General features: G+C 35.1%; 1 protein-coding gene across 2 annotated transcripts in view; it reads left to right on the top strand.

Annotated features, from left to right (window-relative positions):
- Positions 1-12,889: 12,889 nt before the first annotated feature.
- Positions 12,890-23,765, top strand: part of LOC147069319 (serine protease gd-like) — a 34,922-nt gene continuing 24,046 nt past the window's right edge. For both annotated transcript variants that reach the window (XM_085950478.1, XM_085950477.1), the window contains exons 1-2: positions 12,890-13,611; positions 21,387-21,552. In XM_085950478.1, the coding sequence (XP_085806604.1) occupies positions 13,399-13,611; positions 21,387-21,552 (379 nt within the window). In that variant the 5' untranslated portion in view covers positions 12,890-13,398. The remainder of the gene's footprint in view (positions 13,612-21,386; positions 21,553-23,765) is intronic.

Here is a 23,765-nt window from a genome sequence, read left to right as displayed (position 1 = left end):
TATAAAATAAGGTAGGTAAGTTTACTCTATAAAATTTATAAAGCAGAGTTACAGCAAGTTAGGGCATATAATAATAATTAGTTACCAAATACTTTATGTCAGACTTCGCTAAGTTTGGCATAATAAATCTTTATAAAACAACTTACTATAGTTAAGGCTATACCTCAGCTGAGGCATGGTCTAAAAAGATCGTGACTAGGCTATGCGCGGGTTGCGGGTCGCGGGTGCAAATGACGCAATCCGAACGAAGTATAATTTGTCATAAAAGTTCAACATGCGTCCTTTTTATGTTATGTTTATTATTATATTCGTAATAATAATAGTATATTCATTGACATGTTTTCTTTTTCAAGTACATGTGGAACGTTTTTTAGTCATCTTTACACGAATTAAGAATATATTCACCCGACTCCATCACAAAAGAAATTGAAGTGCGAACAGGTCGACTATATCTCTCCGAATGGCAACGCGGTCAAACTTTCGTTCCACATAGTGTTGAAAATTATTTGCCGTTTCACTTATGTACGCTCTTAAATATATCTTTTTATTTATACTTTGCGTATATAGAAGCACGAAGTCTGATGAAATGACATTTAATTAATTAAATTATTAATGAGATCCCTGAAGCTGATGCTGTGAATAAATCTGGAATATCTGGAACAAACGAAGGTCTCCTCTTTCGGAAATATTCAGCCTACCTACCGCCCACCATGAAATCTGGAACGTCCCACTAGTGGATGGTAGGGACCCCACATCTTGAAGCGGGCCCCCATGCCAGGATCTTCGGCGAGCCCCCCTACCTATCTCTATGGTTAAAGGCAATCTGACGCTCTCCAGTATTGTTTTTCAAATGGTGTTCGAGGTCAAATAAAATTCAGTGAAATTTAAGGATTTTTTAACACATTGAAGTATAAATTACTCAACACGTCCCAAAAACCATATAATTGCTATTAGAGCAAATTTAAGATGTGTATTTATCTCATTTATCTGGTCGACCCGTCACGCCGGGCTCCCCCTGAGCCCGGGCCCCTAGGCTAGAGCCCTGTCAGCCCACCCTCGTGGGGGCCATGTATAGGTACCAGGTTGACTGCCCCTGCTCTAGTCTATAAATACGCGGAATTTTCAATAAGGACGCAGAATTTTGAATAAAATTTAAAAAAATAAGTAGTCATACTAGTTACGATTGTAATCATAATCAACTCGTGTTTAAATACAGTGTAATTAATTAAATATTGAATATAATAAATTATAGTAATAATCATAGCTATCAGTGAGGACATGGGTAATAATTTAAATGGAAGAGATATCTCAAGGCCTACAAGAAATCCTAAGTAGAATAATAATTAAAAGATAAAAATAACTTTTTATAAAGTACCTACCATGTTTTTAAATTTTGACAATAATTATATGTATTAATAAAAACTTTTTATTGTACTTGATAGAAATACGGAATAAAAATTATAGAACACAGCAATGTCATTTTGACATTTCATATTGATTTCCATAGTAACGCACGTATATATTAATAATTGAGTTGCTAGGACCCACTTAGCATCCAATAATAGTGAGTAGTAAATATTACTTTTAACGATTTTTTTCCGAAACATACAAAACAAAATTGAAAATTAATTAAATTCTGCTTAAAGATGGCCAAAAGTATTAAAAGAATGCATTGGCATCGTGGTCTGATATATTCTAAAAGTTTCAAATGTCTAGCTAGTCGGGAAGTTAGTTAAAAATCGATTGCAAGATTTATACTGGACAAACAATCACCGGGCAAACAAGAATACGAGCTAATAAAAACGTTGTAATGATAATAAAATAGTGGGGATATCATAGAGGTATTAAATAAAAAGAGGGGCAAGAAATCGGCTTTCTCATACAACTGAATGAAGCAGGCCAACAATAACCGACAACTTACGAGAAATAGCGAGCGATAAAAAATATGCAGGGCATCACGGGGATTTACTTTGGTCATTATAATGTACCCATATAATATAATGCTAACGTGGAAATTTTGCCGCAAATTGATTGCCAGCCTGCCTTTCCGTACTTTTTCACCATACTTGCTTGCTTCGCCATACTTTCATATAACCTGCCGTCCCTAGGGGGATATGTACCTAAAATTTCGTATGCTTTTTTATATAAAAATAAAATTTTCCTGATTTTTAAAATAATGAAGGTCTTTAATTCTTTAATCTCTAAGGCAGATTCTAGAAAAGACCACTGAATTCAATATTAACACGTATCACCTGTTCATCGATTTTAAGGCAGCTTATGATAGCATTGCGAGAATTTGAAATTCCGACGAAAATAATTAAACGTGTAGAGATGACAATGACACCAGTACAATGCCGGGTAAAGCTTCAAGCGGAAATATCCGAGCCATTTGTATCACTGAATGGCCTAAGGCAAGGTGACGCTCTGGCATGCCTTCTTTTCAATATTGCGCTAGAAAAGGCGATACGGGATGCAAATATTGATGCCCGTGGCAGCGGCACGATATTTACTAAGCCTGTGTAGCTGCTGGTGTATGCCGATGATATCGACATCATTGCCATATCAGAATTGGCGCTGAAAAAGGCATTCACAGCACTAGAAGCCTCTGCCAAAAGAATGGGTTTACAAATAAATGAGGCAAAAACTAAATACATGCCTGTCTATGTCACACCACGAGAAGTCGCACCAAAGTTAGATATTGGTGCATACAAGTTTGATACGGTCGACAGTTTCATATACCTTGGATCTCTTGTAACTCGACATAATGATATTACAGAAGAAATCAACAAGAGAATCATGTCTGCGAATAAATGCTACTTTGGTCTGTTAAGACATTTTAAGTCCTGCTTACTATCTCGTCGAACTAAAAGCACTCTTTACAAGACACCTGTAAAGCCAGTGCTCACCTACGCATCGGAAACCTGGACATTAACTCTGCGAAATGAACGAGCCCTGAACATCTTTGAAAGAAAAATTCTCCGCCGTATATATGGACCGATCAGGGATGGCACCAATTGGAGGAGAAGATATAATGCTGAGCTCTAGGGACTGTACGAAGATTGCAGCGCAGTTCAATCAATTAAGATTGGGAGACTGCGATGGCTAGGTCATGTGCACCGTCTGAATGACAATGAACCGGCAAAGAGAGTGATGTCCAGCAATCTAATAGGACGTAGAAGAAGAGGGAGGCCAAAGATTCGCTGGTTAGATGGAGCTGCCAGTGACTGCCGTATTCTGGGGGTACCAAATTGGAAAGCGGCCACAATGGATAGGGACAGGTGGAGGGAGCTGTTGGAGGAGGCCAGGACCCACACCGGGTTGTCGCGCCCCTGATGATGATGATGATTTAATTCTTGGACAACCCTCGTAGTTTGCTATTCATATAATCAAAGTGTTTTAAATAAAATAAACGTAAACGGTAAATTGTTCTAATATAAATAAGGAAGTGTTTTATTACATAGATTTTCGAGTAAACTATTAATTCACACTGTAAGCAACCTCGCCCCTCCTCTCAACCATTTTGTAAGGGAGAAATAATATGCCTGAGGACCTTGCGAACATAGTCCAATCGGGTGTCGCACTTGTATCATAAGACCGGCCTTGTCAATGTCAGAACAGCGACACCGGAAAACTGGAGGATAATGGAACTAGCGAGCAGTGTTGCTAACAGTGAAGCGCCTAGTTTCAAAGACCCCTAAAACGATTTTAGCTAGTTCTGAGAAAAATGAGAAAAACGATTTTTGGTAGTTAGGTTAGGTTAGGTTAGGTTAAAAACGTCATGGCTTCCGGCACTATCAGCAAAATCAAATATTCGAGCCGGTATCCCTGGTCGTAACGATTGACAGATTACTCTGAGCAACGTTTGCTCTTAGCTAATCGGATTCCTTTTGACATTCTTAGAGCAACGTTTACATTCACATACCTACACTACATTTTCATCATAAAACATATCATCTCTTGATAATGGCCTCTGCAACGAGCCCGAAACGTCTAGTTAAGAAGGACAGGAAGGAACCCCAAAAATCTACTACGATAAAAAACAACCGTGAAAGCCTCAAACATTATATGATTTTAGGTAGTTTTGAGAAAAACCCATATTTATTAAATCTGTGAACTTTATGTATTTATATTTTAATTTGTTACAACCTAAAGAGTATTTTGGCCTATCCATTTTAGGGGTATTTGAAAAACACACCCAATCATTTTAGCGGGTTTTGAAATTTACCCTAATTTTTGATCATACGTATTTACGGTTTTTGACATTTTTTTAATGTTCAATATTTGGCCATCATATAGGTAATAAAAATATTCATCTAAATACTCGTACATATCCAAATCAAAAATTTTCAAAAACCGTTTTAGGGGGATTTAAAACTAAGCGCTTCCTGTCGTTGACAAAAATATGCCAGACGGGGTACGAAAACAAGCTATTTGGCAGAAAAAAACGCTAGGTATTGGGAAAATAAAATTGCAAGTAAATTTAATTTTTTTACCACGTACGAAGTCAATACTGAAATAATATATTATGAAATAAAAATTCTCCGCCGTATATATGGACCGATCGGAGACGGCACCAATTGGAGGAGAAGATATTATAATGGTGAGCTCTACGGGTTGTACGAAGATTGCAGCACAGTTCAATCAATAAAGATTGGGAGACTGCGATGGCTAGGTCATGTGCACTGTATGAATGACAATGAACCGGCAAAGAGAGTGATGAACAGCAATACAATAGGGCGTAGAAGAAGAAGCAGGCCAAAGTTTCGCTGGTTGGATGAAGCTGCCAGTGACTGCGGTATTCTGGGGGTACCGAATTGGAAAGCGGCCACACTGTATAGGGACAGGTGGAGGGAGCTGTTGGAGGAGGCCAAGACCCACACCGGGTTGTCGCGCCCCTGATGATGATGATGTCGATAGTGTAAATATATTTCAAAATTGACAACAAAATACCTATATTGTGACAACGGCGTTCAAGTTTCGTTTCATGTTTGAAGACGAGAGCTTCTTTCTTGTAGGACAGACATAGAGAATTAAAGAACATACCTTTTAGATGAATACAAAAACATTAAATAATGCATGAAATGGTTTCGTCGTGTTTTATTTCTCACTAGAATAAGTACCGGCCTACCAGCATTAAATATCCGATAAGTAGAAATTTAATGCGCATGAAAATAAATAAACTAAATATCTAGCGTTTTTTCAACACATTTAAGGGCCCACGTGCCCAACGTAGGTCAAAATTGAGCTTTTATGGTATTTTCAAAGCATTCGCCTGAACATTCCTTAAACGTTGTAGATAATCTATTTATATAATTTTCAAGCCTTACTATCCTTTATATTTATTTTAAATATTTTTGATGACTGCATAAAGTATTTTTATTACATAAATTTGTGTTCTTTTAAACCTCTCGATTTGTTTTAGAATGTAGTCATATTTCAGTACATCCATGTGCAGTGATGTTAAGATTTTTAGATTTATTAATTTTTAAACGCATTCACATAACCATTAGTAAAATTAATGTTAACATTATATAGTGGAATATTTACGATAAAAAAATATATTTTATAATCTCTGTGATACCAAATTTGACAAGAATTAGGCATTTTATTATTCAAAAATGCGCTCAATTAACACATTTGAAGATAATTCTAAAGATACTGAGTATAACCTATGTTTTTGACCATTCAAATGTGATAAAATATCATGCGAATAATTATTGTTTTATAATAATTATTGGCCTACGAATAAGGTGGTATTTTTTGAAATACGCCATTTCTACTGGCATTTCGCAGTGATTAAGCTACAACATACGGCCGTAGCCTTAAATTGACAAACGATAAATGGAGTCGAGAGTAAGATCATGTTAACGCGCGTGTTTGAACATGTACCTAACCGAAAAAAAATCGTTTTTTTTTTTTTTAAACGGTACATGTATGAATGAAATAATATGCACTATTTTGTCGAATCGTCCATAACATACCAAAACTATTATGGTTTGGTTAGGCAAGATTTAATCGAATTTTAAAAACCATCCGCAAATTGTGTTGTTAGTTTAATGAAAACAATTAAGTATGACTGACAAGAGTTTAGTGTGCACTGTTTATGTTGAATCTGGACTCAATGGCAATGTCGTCAAAACGTAACTTGTCTCGATATTTGATCATCACTCTGTGAAGTGCAAGTGGTCTGTAAAGCACCTGTGAGAGATCCAATAATTTTAAATACCTTGGGAGATAACAGGTCCATGATACACCCATACAAAGAAATACACGTCCGGCTCTCTATGGACAGCAATAACAAAATAAAATTATTCAAATGCATTCAACTTAATGAGGTCATTCTCTTGCATCGATAATAATATTATTGCTAGGCGGCTCTCGTGGTGCAGTGGGTAAGGCGCTCGCCTTCCACCCGAGAGTTCCTGGGTTCGATTCCCGGTCATGACAAAAACATGTATGTGTTTTTCTCAAAGCCTGGGTATTTGTGATTGTTCAAAATTACTAACAACCACCTTGTACGAAAAAGCAAGGACATGGTTATAAATATTTCTAAAAAAAAAAAAAATATTATTGCTAGCTTAAAGCTGACACAAAGAATGATCACAAGCTACGTCTGGCAGCTACGCACATAGGCTAAATGTAAATTGTACTTTTTTTTTTTAAATACATTTTATCAATGGACGAATCATCTGGAAAAGAAAATGACACTCACTTTATTGCCGGGTCTGCCGAATGGCATAATCTGTTCTAACGCCATTACAATAAAGGTGATATTGCTATAAATTCCTAATGTTTTTTGTTGGGTCTGCCGAATGGTTCGGTTCGAACGGGTTAGCTCAAATGAACATTGACATTAGAAACACTGCTCTAACGCCATTACAATAAAGGTCATATTGCTATAAATTCCCGATGCGTGATATCGCATAATGCAGATTGCGTAACGTCTACATATACACGCGAATGCGCGAATTTACTTGCTAGCTACTGTATCGAGTGCGTCGTCCATTAATAATGTCATTGTATTTTATTTATTAAGGAAACAAACAGTTACATATTGATTACAAAAAATTTAAATATAATAATGAAAAGTTATTGCAACCTGCAAAGTTTCCATGTATTCATTATAATATAGTTAAGTCTAACAAGATAGAGAGAAAGAATAACATACATATCAAGATATAACATAAGAAAATTACATGAGAATTACATTAGAATCACATTACTTAAAACATTTCACCGTGACACAGTTCGTCGTGAGCTTTCTTATCGGAAAGAGATGTGCGCATACTATACGATCTCCAATTTTAATAGATTCAAAATGAACATTAATTCAATTTTCATAGCTGAATTTGGCAAAATTCATGAATTCAAGAATGAAAACCTAACCTAACCTAACAAATAATACAGTATATCCGGTATTTTCGAAATTTGTTTGCTGCTGGCTTCCTGTAAAGTGTAAACCGACAAGAACCGTATTTTATTTAGACATTAATTTTATATCAGTACTATACGATCCAAAGAGGTTGGACGGTCTTAATGTACGGCCATATATTTCCGATACAACATTTCACGGTAAACACGTGTGATACGGCGAACTGCATACGTACAAGTTTCCGGATACGGAGAAAAAGAATGATCACACGCTACGTCTGGCAGCTACGCACAAAAATAGAGTCTCTTCGACTCCAGATCCCAGTAGCGAAGGTAGGCTGCAAAGAGCCTACATAAATAATGCACACTTTTGTCATGCGTATTTGTTTTCATTGAACTAAGACTACAAATTAAAAATAGTGTTGGTTAGTTCTTAAGACTCCTTTACTTGAGCTGTATGGATACTATCCGTGGCTTTATCTAATTGACTTTCTCTTAAGTATGTTTACATACTGTAGTTTAAACAAGGCCCCCACATCCTGAAGCGGATCCTCAGTATAAGATCTTTAGCGCCCTCCCTACCTATCGCTTAGGGTAAAGGCAGTGTGATGCTATAAAGTGTTTTTTTATAAATGGTGTTTAATGTAGAATTAAGGGTTTTCAGTGTATTTTTAGTGATTTTTGAATGCATCATCTTGAATTGTGGAGTTGTCGGGTATCGACACACAATAATCAAAAATTATATCGCATACTCACGTAATTATTTTAAAAATTGAACGGGCACGATGTAAAGTAGCCCGCAGGCGACTTTTTTTTACTATTAGAGAAAATTTATATTATCTTGTCTACCCGCCAAGTTGGCCCCCTTGATTCTGGGCCCTCAGGCTAGAACCCTGTCGGAGTTCAGTGTCAGAGGGCCATGAGTCTAAACACTGGACTCTAGAAGATATCTTTATTAATAATTGGCGACGTATTTTTTGACTTATACGCGGTGTAAATAAGAACTCTACCATCCTTGGTAATATTGACATTTTGTGTCCCTGATCTTAGAAATCGTGAGCATCAATTGTTTGTTCTCCCAAACAGCAGAACAAACATTCATGCAGTGGCGCACCCAGGATTTAATATTGGGTGGGGCCCAAGGAAGAGAATGTAAATTAGTCTCATAGGCTCTTTTTCTTCTTCAGAGCCTTATTTCTCGTTTATCGGTTTTTTGTCTACCACTCCACTCGGTGTACCTACACCATGGTCCCCACATCCTGAAACGGGCCCTCAGGCTAGGATATTTGGCGGGCCCCCTACCTACCGCTAAAATTAAAGGCAGTGTGAAACACTACATCAACGTTTTTCAAATTGTGTTTTAGTTCAAATTAAAGGTACTTATACAGTGAATTATTGGCGATTTTTAATACATCTACTTTAATAGTGGAGCTGTTGAGTATCGACACATAATAATCAAAAAAAAAAATTGCACAACTAGGTATATAAGTAATTGAAAATGTTCATGACCATGAAGTATAAAAGCGCCGCAGGCGACTTTTTTTTACTATTAAAGATAATTTATGATGTGTGTTTATCTCACTTATCTGCTCAACCCGACACGCCGGGCCCCCCACAGCCCGGGCCCCCAGGCTAGAGCCCTGTCAGCCCTCCCCAGCCATGACCTACACCACTCCGGAATTCGGGTGGACACCGAGAATTTTTTGACAGTTCCATTAAGGATTGGGTTTCTAAAAAACCTGACATTAGTGTTGTGTGAGAAATTAAAATCTAAGAAATTTTTCTAAAAGGGGTGCTGGAGAATTACAAATCATTTTTTTGCCGTCTTTTTATTTGTCTAAACCCAAAGGTATAGTTTATTGGCTTTCAATTTCAATGTTTAAAATCATTGAGATAATTTTCATGTTTGGGGGGTGCCAGGGCCCCTTGGCCCACCCCCTGGGTGCGCCACTGCATTCATGTATATACAAAAAGAGAATATTTTTGTATTTTACACGTAAGCCATTTATATCATAATCATCTGATATGAAGATAGTTAAAACAATACAGAAAAGTTGTTATTAACACATTTAAAGAGAGAACACGCTATCAGGGATTCACAAAATTTTTCCTCAAAGGAACTTTTTAAAAACAAAAATATTTGGCGGACTGCCCTTTCTTTTGTAAATATTTTCTGTTTTTATAATTAAATTTTATAATATAAACTTATATTTTTAGCTAAATACCTATACATTATTATTCCTCTCATTAATATACTAACAAAATAATATTTACGTTTCACCATGACGTGATTTATGCAATTATTGTTTGTTCGAAACATCCTGCAATCTAGGCTCAAATTATATGGTGTTAATACTTATGTAAAACAGACGCGATATGGTTGTCTGTTAATTTTGATCTTAAGTTTGATTTATTATTGCTCGTTGTAGAAAATGTTTTTTTCACAAATATAGGTACTTCGAAATAAAGAAGGCATTTTTAACTATATTTGGATATACCTCAAGTGAAAGTCCTTTGTAGAATTCAATTAAATTCTTATTACGATATGATGTTTGCTTCCACGTCCTCTTGCAAATTTATTAATTCAAACTGCATATTTACGGGGACAGCGTTCGGGTTCCATGAAAAGGGATCTTGAAAAATATTAAAATTCATTTGACGTTTCTTAAAATCCAAGAAGCGCATAGAAAGTTTATCTAACGCACATTGAATAATCCTGGAGTATTTTTCTGATCGCAGAATACTGGAAGTATACACAATTAACATCAAAGTGTCTGACCATTATCGAGGGGTGAACGTATGTGCTGTTCTTACCCCCGATGTTATTAATATCTTGTTTAGAAGGTTTTTTTTTTCCTAGATGCCTTTATGGATACCTCGCATTTACTATCGATGTTTCTTAAGGACTTTGGCACGCAAACTACTCTACTTGATGCTAGTAAAATGAAAATTGTGCCGGCTGAGAGAATATGCCTTATTGAAAACTGTTCTTCTACCCGCATCGGGTATTGCTAATTTGAATTCGGCCAGGGCCTATGAAACCGCCTTGCAAAAACCCTGGAAAATTCTTAGTAGCGCAAGGCGGAGGTGATTCTGATGAATATTTTGTCGTATTCATTGGGAACTGAGGACTGCGATTTGTAGTCGAGTTTTTTCCCGTGGTAAAAGAAATGACGCATAGGACTGATATTCTAAGTATATACTTATCCTATCTTATATTATGATTGCAGTCACTGGATCTGAAAGGCATGAATCATCTTTATGCTTTGAGTGTGTGTGACATGGCCCCCACAAAGGGGGGGCTGACAGGGCTCTAGCCTGGGGGCCTGGGCTTAGAGGGGGCCCGGCGTGGTGGGTCGACCAGTTAAGTGAAAAAAACACACCATAATTTTTCTCTAATAGTAAAAAAAGTCGCCCGCGGCGCTATTTTCCTAGATGAAAGAATTAACTTTTAAAAAATATGTGGCTGTGTGATGTAAATTGATGTAATATATTAGTTATTGATATAATTAAATGATAATTCACGTATAGAATTTTATTTTATAATTTCTATGGGTTTTTATCCAATATGGCGAAGGGTTGCATGTGACCACAAAAGTGCGCGAGCGCGAGCAGTGTTTCATAATATTTTGTTGAGTGTTGACAACTCAATAAATCAACTGGATTTATTTAAAAATCGCTAAAAATACAAGAAATACTCTTAACTCTGGGAGTCCGTGGAAACCACTTGGGGAATACTATTGTAGAAAATCACACTGCCTTAAACCTAAGCGATAGGTAGGGGGCCGGCCATAGTTCTTGACCTGGGGGCTCGTTTCAGGATGTGGGGGCCATGGTGCGTGATATGATAAATTTGGATAGTGATGAATAATACACAGTGGTGGCATTTTCTTGGTTTTATATTATAGAATAAAATTTGGAAAAACACAGCACTAATAATGGTTTTATCATCACATTGGTTTTATGCTGATTTTGAAGGTTTACATTATTATTTGAATTTAGGTTGAATGCTATGCGGAGTTGCACGCGTAAATTGACTACACTGTTGACAGGCCAAAATGCAACTGTTCTAGGACGCTCGAGTTGCAACCGTTTTCGTTTCCGTTGTTGTATAGTTCTCTATGGTCTATCAATGACCATTGACAACAACATGACAGTTTGTAGGTTTACATACAAAATCTCTACACAATTTATTATTGCCAGAGGATATTTAATTTTGATTAATATTCAATATGAAGAATAAACTATACTTAACAATGTAAATTATGTAAAATCATCAGTAGCCTGATGATGAGTACCTCCGCTACACGGAAGTACATTGGAACATGTATATATCTGAGAGCGATTGAAGCAATGACATTAATATGGACGAAGCATCTATAAAATAAAATGACACTCACTTTGTGTCGGGTCTGCCGGATGGCGAAATTTATATTTTAATATCGGTATCCTACGCTCAAATGAACATTTTGCTTGCAAGCGGTCTGGCGACACCGCTGGGTCTGCCCATACAAAATTTCTGACTGTCAAGTTTCGACTCCACCGTTATTATTGTGTTACAAAATACCAATGTGCCTAGTTAAAAATTGTTAAAAAAAATCTACTAAACACTCCAAGAATGATGGGATATCACTTTTTATGTGTATATTACTATAAATTTTCGACGCTTGTATCGCATAATGGAAATGGATACGTCATATGGTCACGTGACATCTACCTATATATCTGTGAATGACTTTCATGCACAATTTCTCGTGCGCGCCGGTATGAAGTGAGTTGTCCATTTAATATGTCATTGGATTGAAGACACATATTATCCACATTCCAATGTACTTCCATGTATTGGAGGTACTCAGTATTTACCCACTAACCATTTTTTCTTCAAAATTGATTTTTTTCACCCAGTCTCTTAAAAGGTTACCGATCACTGAAAAAATAGTGTTTGTAACTTTTTAAAATTAAATTAAACCCTTAATCCAAGTCATATTAGATAATAGTAAAAAAAATATTCATTTATTTATTAAATATCTAAAATGATGCAATTAAGCCACACACAATTTTAGATATTTTATAAATAGAAGAATATTTTTTATCGTCAATTTAGTTTAGTATTCACTTATTAACGTATATTTGGTTAAAAATATAAATTAATAATTTAAGAAATACATATAAGTAAGAAAATAAATATAAAAATTGTGAAAAAATATAATAAAATAGTAATGGTAACATTTCTGCGTTACGTTCGAATTTATGCACACAATTTTAACATCGCGTCGAGCGGTAAAACATAATATACATGTTAAAATAATACAGATTTAACATAAATCTCGCGGGTCACATCACAAAGTCACGCGGGACACACTTTGTGAACCCCTGCGCTATACAAATAATAAATTCAAATAACTTGTTTGAAGGCGTTAACAGTGAGTAGTGTTTGGTATTTTCCTTATTTTATGATGAGCTGCAGGTTTTCAAATTTAAAAAAATTACAATAATTGGAAATCTTCACCGTTGCGTCAGTATCGATTGACATTTTGTGCGACAACGACGTGTCCTCGAGCGGACATAGTAATTAATTGTAAATTCATTATATTATTATTTCCGCGAATCAAACTAACCTCAAACAGATGGAGCATAAATTAACGGAAACAAGTTTTTTCAAATAATATCCGTGAATACAAAATTATACATCGCAAGAAACGAACGTATAACATTAATTATTGCTTATCGTATATCAGATGTACGTATGCATCTGTAATTGCCTTGGAATTTTTTAAAAATACTTATGAAGACGTTTTGTTTTTGTGAAATATTACAAAAATTAATAAGTCAGTTTTACACCTGATAATAGTGATTTACTTGTGTAAGTTAATATGAAATTTTAAATATATAATGGTTATTGAACATGGGTATTGGAACATGTCAGTGTTAAATCGATGTGTAGATCAAGAAACTGTGATATTTTTTGTAAAAAGCCTTGGAACGGACGTAAATTAATTAATTGATTTTGGTTTTGAGTTTATAATAATGTTTTCTAAAAAGTGTAAAGTGTTGTCTACAGTTCTGTTGCTTTTGGTGAATACTGCAGGGCAAGAATATGCCTCGTCTCCGTGCCCGAGTGTCTTCAGATATGAGTTTAACGGAGTGGAAAACTATGGGATTATTGAATTGCCGGCTCCACCTTTAGGAACTACAATCACGCTGAAATTGGCTATGTCAATCAAGTCCAGATTACCATCGGTACGTTATAATAAAATTATTGTTATGCATGTTATAATATCCAATGTGATAGGGGTTTTACTAAATTCATGTAGATTTAATGCATACACCTTTTCTGATAGTTCGTAAAGCATTTAGAGCCATTCATTGGTTGCATGGCCCCACATCCTGAAGCGGGCCCCCAGGCTAGGATGTTTAGCGGCCCCCCCTACCTATTGCTAAAGGTAAAGGCAGTGTGACGCCTTAGCGTTTTCCATGGTGTACGCGGTAAAATTAAGGTGTATTTTAAGCGATTTTTTGTATTTTTAATATGTACCTACATCCATTTGAATTATGGAGTTGTTGAGTATCGGCTCACAGTTAAAAATTGCATCGTACAATCAAATATTTTAATTATTAATAATTGCGACTTTTTTTACTATTGAAGCAAATTTGTGGTCTGTGTTTATCTCACTTATCGGTCGACTTGTCACGCCGGGCCCTTCCTGAGCTTGGGCCCCTAGGCTAGAGCCCTATCAGCCCCCCTTGTGGGGGCCATAATTGGTTGCGTATTGATATTACATGGCACGCAGCCAATGAGGTATCGCTTGATTAATGTGAAGTGGTTTAAAGGAAATGAGATTTTATATCTGGTTTGCATAAACTTGTTATAGCAACAAAGTTATTGATCTCCCAATTGGCATTACTAATGGCAGGTGAGTTTTGCACCTTGGGAGAACAAACAACGGATGTCCCCGATTACTAAGATAATTATCAGAGACACACAAGCCGATAGCACGAAGAATGGCTGATTTTCCATTTACGCCGCGTATAAGTTGGGAAAAATATGTAGCTAAGTAAAGATCCCTTCTAAACTTTAAGCTACAATCTGTAAGCTGTCAGTCGGATAGAGCCACAGTTAATATCCATACAACCGAAAGTAAAGGAGTTTCAAAAATTTCTTCTGGACCCTCTCCACCAACTTCAACTGATGCGGGGCGCAAACAATAGATCCACTCTTAAGTCTGCTTCTAACTAATGAGTATTTTTATAGATAATATATTCATCTATTAAAGTCTGTATCGTCTCTTATGGATCGGTCTCACTCCATATGTGGCAATTTCGATTATTAATAAACCCGTTAGGTCAAAAATGACCCTTATCGCTGAACGCAATTTGGCGGTAAAACAATGTATGTCATCATCATCATCATCAGCCGGGGTCAATCCACTGCTGGATGAAGGCCTCCCCAAGCTTCTTCCAACTCTCTCGATCCTGTGTCATTCCCTGCCACGTATTTCCGCCGAACTTTACCAGTTCGTCAATCGAGAGGCTTTTAGGTTAGCCACTATACCTGGTTTCATTGATTATGAGAGGGCATTTGATCAATAAAAAAACCTTCTATTATAAACGCCCTTAGCAACCAAGGAATCCAGACGCTACATAAACATATTGAACAGTATATGCAGTGATGCCACAGCATGCGTAAAATTCCACAAACAGTCGTGTAAATTCCCCATTAACAAAGGTGTCCGGCAAGGTGATACCATTTCACCTAAACTATTCACTGCTACTCTTGAGGAAATATTTAGGAAACTTGATTTGGAGGGAAAATGTGTTTCAATTAATGGGGAGCACCTCAGTCACCTGCGCTTTGCAGATGATATTGTTATACTTTCACAAGACCCGAAAGACCTCCAAGGTAGAATGCAAAAACAATGTATGTAAGTTGTACGTAAGTAAATTTGTACAATTTGTTAGCGTTATTTAATCGTGACTATTCACGATGATTTTCCAGACTATACTAATTGCAGTATCATAGCTCGGTTTGACAGTTAACCCTTTCGTAAGTTCTATCTAAGCAAAAAAATCATTCGTTATAGGTAACCAATTTAATGCATGCAAAATTATAATCTATAGCAAACATTAGTCAGATATTCTGCGAAGTGAAGTTTTCAATGACATTTTTAATTTTTAATTTAATTTGCAAAAAAAACCCAGAGATGATGCAACGAATGTGGGTGTAAACCAGTTTAATAGTTGCTCAATTTTATTATTTCTCAGAGTATCATATGATTTAACTGTCGGCTATCCTTCTTCGTGGCTTTTCAACGTCCTTCTTGCCCAGGACATCCAATTAACCGGGGGTAAAAATACTACCCGGTTTTTGGTTTATTTAGGAATGTGTAATCGGTTAACAGGTTTAAAGCGCCCGATTTAAAACATTCAAGTCATGTCATAATTAAAATATAAGTTTTTTTTTTTATAAGGGAATGTTACAATTTGGGCGCCGCACTGTCGAATGAAATAAATAGACGTTTTATGTTGAAAGTAGACAAGGAATTTTATACAGTTTCTATCTACTACTTAGTAGTTTTAATATATTTGCTCTTAACATATTTTTTTTTTATTGCGGATTGAGAATTATCATGCCTGAGGCTTTATATAAAAATAAAAGAGCTCTCTTCTCGTAGGAACAAGCATATTATTACAAGGTTTTTCTTAGCTCGTATTCTTATTTGTCCGGTGGTTCTTTATCCGGTACAAATCTTGCAATCGATTTTTAACTAACTACTAGCTAGACATTTGAAACTTTTAGAATATATCAGAACACGATTCCAATGCATTTTTTAATACTTTTAGCCATCTTTAAGTAGAATTGAATTCATTTTCAGTTAATTCTGTTATGTATGAAAAGTTATTTTGACACCATTATTGGTTGCTAGGGGTCTGGGTCCTAGCAACTAAATTATTAATATATACGTGCGTTATTATGGAAATCAAAATGACATTTCAGTATTATTTCCATCACGTACACATTTTTTTGATCGTTTAAGCTAGTCAAGTCAAGGTGATGAGGTGAATAAGTGATTCAACAGAAAATTTAAAAACGTTGTATATAAAAAGTTCTTTTTATCTTGTAATTATGCACAATTAGTCATTATTTACGTGTACATATTTAAATAATTATATAATTTAAATATAAACAATAATATTAAATACATATTTTAAAAGTAGTAAATTATTCAAAAATATATAAACGTTCATAAATTATTATTCTTCTTCTTCAACCATGTCCGATCCTAATATGATCATATGGGCCTCCACAGGGTGGAGGTTTGTATTAACAGATTTTGCTTTTACGAGACATGGATCTCAGGTACTTGCTCAACCTATTAGGTCCATACTCTGACTCATACACAAATTGAAAACAATATGAAAACAAATTGAAAACAACAACAATACAACCCAGGAATTGAGACAGGGACCCACGATGCTATTGGCCGACGCAGTGACGTCCCTAGACAAAATGCCGCCCCATTTTTTATACAGTATTTTTCATTATCCTTTCATGACTAAAATATCTAAGAAATGTGGTGTATAGATACATTACGGACAAAATAACTACCTACTAAATCAAATTTAAATGCCATCTCTGCTCCGATAGAAATATTGTGAGTCAACGGTTTCAGATATATTAAAAAAAAAACACCTGACAACTTCCAAAATTCGCGAGTGACTGGCAAAAATATTTGGATAAAATTAGGCAAGTGTGTACCTACCTATAATTCAAAAAACTGTTATCGTGTCATTGCTGGTCATCAAGGACGTGACCTCCATGGACAACGAAAGTAAACTAGACATTGCGAACCCAACAAAAAATACAGTCCTGTTAAATCATGTATGTTAATTAATACACTTTGTTTTTGATTTTTTAATTAAAGGATATTTCCGTTATTACTAAGTTTAGGTAGCCATTTCTGTATATACCTAACAATTTTCCTCTATTTGCCGCCCTTCGAGTAACTGCCGACCCCAAGCGACGCTCAATCTGCCTACCCCCACGGGACGTCACTGGGCCGACGCTTAAGCTCCACGGCCATTGTGGGTGAGAAAGTATCAAATCAAACAAATAGAAAGAATACCAAACTAACCGAGTGTGAAATGGTATTAATAATTTACTGAATATCTGGAACAGAATCTTATTACACATGAGATGGGGTCTATTACCGCGCATATCGTCTATACAAGTAAAATGTTGCAATATGTACATCAGGAATCGGGTGAGATTGTTTTGGGTATTACCCAAACTATATGTGTGTAAAGTGAGGTTACTCCTTCTCGAAGTCTTAAAAGTAAACAATGACAAGCTAATTGCTTTTAAAATGATAATACTTATCTAGAGGTCAAGATGTTATAAACCACTTCAAAAATCACACCACATAAATGCTATAATAAGAATAGCACACATGTCATACTTACAATTAGGGATTCCAATCCCGAGCTATTTTCGATACCTATGAATCCCGGGTTTGATAAACATAATCCCGAAACTTTCGGGATACTTTTTTATGGAAAACAAAATAAAAACGAAAATAAAACAGAAAAAATACTTTTAATAACAAATAACTACATTAGAAATACACTGAGTTTGAATGAAGTTTGATTTATACCCATTTGTAAGTTGCCGATTCATATTATTTTTTCACATAAATTAATAAAGATGAGAAAGATTGGAAAAAACAATGCTTCGCGCTATTAACAAAGTAATTCCACCATGATCTCATACGTTTTACGGTAGTTTCATATTTGGCTGACTAATTAGATTTATGAAGCGGAAAGGCCATAAGTACACCATGATTTGCTTTACTATTTTAAATCTCGCTAACCCATTCATCAAGTCTTTACTATCAGAAACAGCAATCTCATATTAAATGCACATTATTATTTATATTACAATATTATTTACTCCATTAAACTTATGTACTTCCAAGATCGAACGTATACAATATTAACAATAAATGTCTAGTGTAAATTATACTAGATTTATTTTTGACCGATTTTATCAATGTTATTTGTAAATATAAAAATTTTATATTAACAATGGAAAAAAATGCCAATCCCGGGATTGTCAAATTGTAATCCCGAAATCCCGAAATCCCGGGATCAGAGTTTTGGCTCGGGATTGGATTCCCTACTTACAATGTATTTGAACAGATTGAGGAAATCATGTATTTCATTCAAAACATCTCTATTTCGACTATTAGAGATGTTTTTTTTTCTTTTTGTTATAAAATAATATTGAGAAACAAGGATGCTGTGACCGATGTATGTACGTAACTATCTAGTTTGTTTTTAAGTTCATAAGCGTAGAAAATCCTTGATCACCTCATATGTGGTCTGTTGCAAAAGGTAAAAGTATCGTATCCATTTGACCTAATAGGTTGAGCAAGTGACTAACATCCATTTCTCGTAAAAACAAAAATCTGTAAATAGAAACCTCCACTCTGTAGAAGCCTATATGATCTTATTAGGATCGGAAATGGTCTATTAAAAAATGGTCATTCGGTTTATGTTCTTGTGTTAATTGTATAATATGCCTTCAAATGGAAATCTTTATCAAGAATATTCCATGTGGTGCCATAAGAAAGTCCAAGTTATCGAGAACGACGTGTAATTGATCGTTCTGGATTTTCATCCACATTTTGATTCACAACACCGATATTTTCAGCAGTACGTTTACGTTTTTGACGGTCTGAATGGTAAACATCACAATCATTATCATTTTACTCTAAATCAATTAAATTACGAATAGTAAGCTATATAAGTCGACTGACATTTATTAGCCATATAGTTACCATTTGTAACAAAGCGCTTAAAATGTTGGGCTTCGTCATGCGTACTTCCCGGGTCTTTTCAGATGTTACGGTATTAAAACTTTTATTTAATTCTTTAGTTCGAAGCAGACTTGAGAGTGGGTCTATTGTTTAGGCACCGCATCAGTTGAAGTATGGCCTTATGGTGGAGAGGGTACAGAAGAAATTCTTGAGACTCCTTTACTTGAGGTTGTATGGATACTATCCGTGGCTTTATCCAACTGACTTTCTCTTAGGTATGCTTACATACTGCAGTCTGCAATTTATAAGAAATCTTTATTTAGCTACGTATTTTTTTCGACTTATACGAGGTATAAATGAGAACTCTGCCATTCTGGGCAGTGTTGACCTGTGTGTCCCTGATAACTATCTTAGAAATAGAGACCATCAGTTGTTTATTCTCCCAAGGTGCAGAACCAACCTGCCACTGGTAATGCCAATCGGGAGGGCGATAACTATGTTCAACGAAATTGCTTCGGGTGTTGATATATTCCACCTACGTGAGAATGAGTTTAGGTGGACGTTGTTATAAAATGTTGTTATAAAATGGAAACTACCCATACTTAGTATGTGTGGCCCAATAAACTTATTCCAAAAAACTTGTGATGATATCATCGCGAGTCGCTGTTCTGTGCACTCGCCAGTTGGTAGACTTTCAACACTATTGACATTAAATGCACGCGAACGACATAGCACTTGAATATAGATATATTTTAATTTATTAGTCTATTGCGTTTGAATGTATGAATAATGGGTCATAAATTTTGTGTCGCATCACTGTGGTGAGATGACGCACAGGCTTAGGCTTGTTATATGACCGCTCAAAACATGTTTAGAATTTTAAAAAAATCACTGTTATTCATTTTTGTTAACAAGAATATTATAACCTAACAGAAAAACAACTCATAGATTCAAAATGTGTTTAAAATTTTATAATAAATGGGACTATTCGACAAGCAGAGCTCAGCTTATTTTAGCGATTCTATTGAAGCCGATACACAGTCTGAGTTCCCTGAGCCGATACGTATTTCAAATACTAATATGGAGTTGGTTTTAGTTTCAGTTGAGTATGAAACTTTTACGCACGCCAAACGCTCTATATAGTATTCCAAACACTAGTAAATATTTTGGAACAAGTTTCTTTACTAAGTATTTTTTATACTGGTAGTAAGTATTCTTAGTCTTCAAAATCGACCAGTTTTCCCATCTCTAGTGTGAATACGCAAAACAGCTGCGATATGGTTGTCTGTTATTTTTTTTTCACAAATAGATATAGGTACTTCCAAATAAAGAAGCCATTTGATGAGCATGGTTAACTATATTTGATTATACCTCAAGTGAAAGTCCTTTGTCGAATTCAATTAAATTCTTATCATGATAAGATGCTTTTACTCCCACGTTCTCTTGCAAATCTATTAATAATACAAACTGCATATTTACGGGAACAGCGTCCGGGTTACATGAAAAAGGATCTTGAAAAATATTAAAATGAATACAGATTTAACATAATCTCGCGGGACACATCAAAAAGTCACGCGGGACACACTTTGTGAACCCCTGCTACAGATGGTGTTTTTCAATATTTTTGGGTACCTGATAGGTTTTTTTAGTATTTTTATGAAATATTTTAAGCTGTCTGCAGTTTCAAAAAACGATAGATTTAACACCGGGATATACCTAAATTTTTAAAATATGTATTTTACAAGCTAGATGGCTATTCAAAAATACTTGATCTGACATTATAATAATATATTATTTCAAGTAACAATCCTTCAATGTTTTGGGACGAGCCATATTAGTGAAATTTATTGTCTAACAATATGATTGTGGTGCTAGATTTCAAAAACAGCCAAGTCCATAATGGATGAATAGGAGTAAAACAGATTTTTGTTTTCTCAAGTAGGTACATAGTCACAAGGGTGAAATTTTATATTATTTTGATTAAAGAATATTTAAAATTAATAAGTTAGACATTTTGATAATGCAGAAATGTTAGAAAGCAGTAGTTCTTAAACAATTCACAAAAACTCTAAAATACCTAAAGGTGAACTTGGCTGATTTCGAAATCTAGTGACACAATTATGTACTTATCGTTTTTTGTTTATACCTACATAAACATTTGCATACAATGTGTCATGGTGCTTCATTTTGACATTTCAGCGCTATGTAGGAAAGATCGAGATGCTCGGCGGGAATGACTTAATCCTTCAGCAAGTCCTCAATGGGCTGAACCTCCAGTACAAAGTCACATTTCCTCTGCCTTCACCGCTGCCGAAGGTCACATCCATCGTCTACAATGGGGGGGAGTACTGTCCTGGTCCACCAGGTAACTAATTTATTATCGAAAAATATTAATTTTAATAATCATATAGCTATTTCTCTTTAAAAAAAGCTAAAATATTACACCATAATATAACATTACGTACACTCTATCTCTCACTAGTGCGTAGCGTTCTTGAATATGGGTCGATTATCTAGTGTCCTTATGAAGTTTCCTATAAGCTAATTTTAGAACGCGTCCAGAAGAAATTTCTTCGATGTCTTTATTTTAACATTTAACTATTTTCCTTTCGATTATTCGTCAAATGATTATTTTCCGAATGCCTTTCTGCAAGGCATGCTTACTTTTCACTCTCTTGAATCTCGCCGGTCTCTTCTGCTCTTGAAACACTTTTGCCTGTTATCGCGAGGGATGGTTTCCAATCCTGGTATTCTAATGAATTTGAATTTACATGCGCCTGTCAATTAACTACGTGGTCGCAGCCATGATTTATTCTGGATCGGAACCGTTTCTTCGTGTCAAGCCTATCAGGCACCATAAGCGGGAGGTGCAAGCTTAGTAAATGCGCCCCTAAAGAGCTAAACATTTTCAATGATGTACTTTGCATTTTGTTTTTGAAACTGTATTTTTCTGTATAAAATCGTATATTTTTTGTTTTCAAAAATATTTTTTTCTGTATTAAATTGTACTTAAGTATGTTTTGATTTTTTTTTTGTTATTATATTTTTTTCTATATTCTTCTTTTCTCTCGTGAGGGTAATATTTGACTTATAATGTAAATCTCATGTTATGTACGTCTTGAATTTAGATTTGTTATGTCCACAATGTATTATATTCTTAAATACATAAATAAATAAACATTATGAAAACATTTAACATACATAACTTGAAAACACCTCAGATATACCCACTAGAAAAAATAAATTTGAAAAAAATACGATGCTCGATGGGATTTGAACCCGTATATCCACTGGTATCGCACCAATATGCTTTAACCGATTGTCAAATTTGACAGTTTGCAACAGATAGTCTGCGCGTGTTGTCAATTATTACCACGTTTTTCTTAGCTCGTATTCTTGTTTGTCCGGTAGTTGTTTATCCAGTAAAAATCTTGCCATCGATTTTTAACTAGGTTCCCGACTAGCTAGACATTTGAAACTTTTAGAATATATCAGAACACGACGACAGTGCATTCTTTTAATACTTTTGGCCATCTTTAAGCAGAATTGAATTCATTTTCAGTTAATTCTGTTTTGTATGTTTCGGAAAAAATTCGTTAAAAGTAATATTTACTACTCACTATTATTGGTTGCTAAGTGGGTCCTAGCAACTAAATTATTAATATATACATGCGTTATTATGGAAATCAATATGAAATGTCAAAATGACATTTCTGTATTCCATAATATTTATTCAGTATTTCTATCAAGTACAATAAAAAGTTTTTATTAAGGCTATACCTCAGTTGAGGCATGGTCTAAAAAGATCGTGGTTGGGCCATGCGCGGAAATGACGCGTACCGAACAAAATATAATTTGTCATATAAATCCAACATGCGTTCATTTAATGTTCTGTTTATTATTCTATTAGTAACAATAATAATATATTCATTGACATGTTTTCTTTTTCAAGTAAATGGGTAACGTTTTTTAGTCATCTTTACACGATTTCAGAATTAATAGCCCCGTTGCCATCACGAAACAAATTGACGTGTTCACAGCTCAACTTTAGCTCCCCGATTGCCAGCGAGTCCAAAATTTCGTCGCACCTATAGTTGAAAATTATTTGCCGTTTCACTGACTTAATACATAGAATTGTCAAGTTTATATGACTCAACAGAAAATTTAAAAACGTGGTATATAAGAAGTTCTTTTTATCTTTTGATTATTTTTAATCTGTTTATATGATAATGACTGCGTCATTTGTTTTAAACCTGGCTTTCGAAGGTGAAGCTAATGCAAAACACCGCAAGTATCGGAAAAAGACGATTTTTTCGAGTTGAATGACAAACAGCGTTAAAGCTATTGTTGGGAAATCCTGATCAATTGAATAATTATATTATGTAATCTATAATAATATGAAGACATCAAAATTGAGTATAATTATTGGTTACATGTAAGTTGTACGTATGCAGTTCATCGTGGGACACTTATTCGTGCTGCGGAGTACGTGAAACATGAGTTCGTATAACATTATTTGTGTCGCTAAGTTTCAAAACCCGCTATAACACTTTTTTGAAATAATTAAGATATATATAT

The sequence above is a fragment of the Rhyacophila brunnea genome, unplaced genomic scaffold (genome assembly GCF_057557595.1).
Source record: "Rhyacophila brunnea isolate RB1 unplaced genomic scaffold, BYU_Rbru_1.0 scaffold_23, whole genome shotgun sequence".
Classification (NCBI taxonomy): Eukaryota; Metazoa; Arthropoda; class Insecta; order Trichoptera; family Rhyacophilidae; genus Rhyacophila; species Rhyacophila brunnea.
Note: the sequence above shows the minus strand (reverse complement) of the source record. Positions and strands in the feature narration are given on the sequence as shown.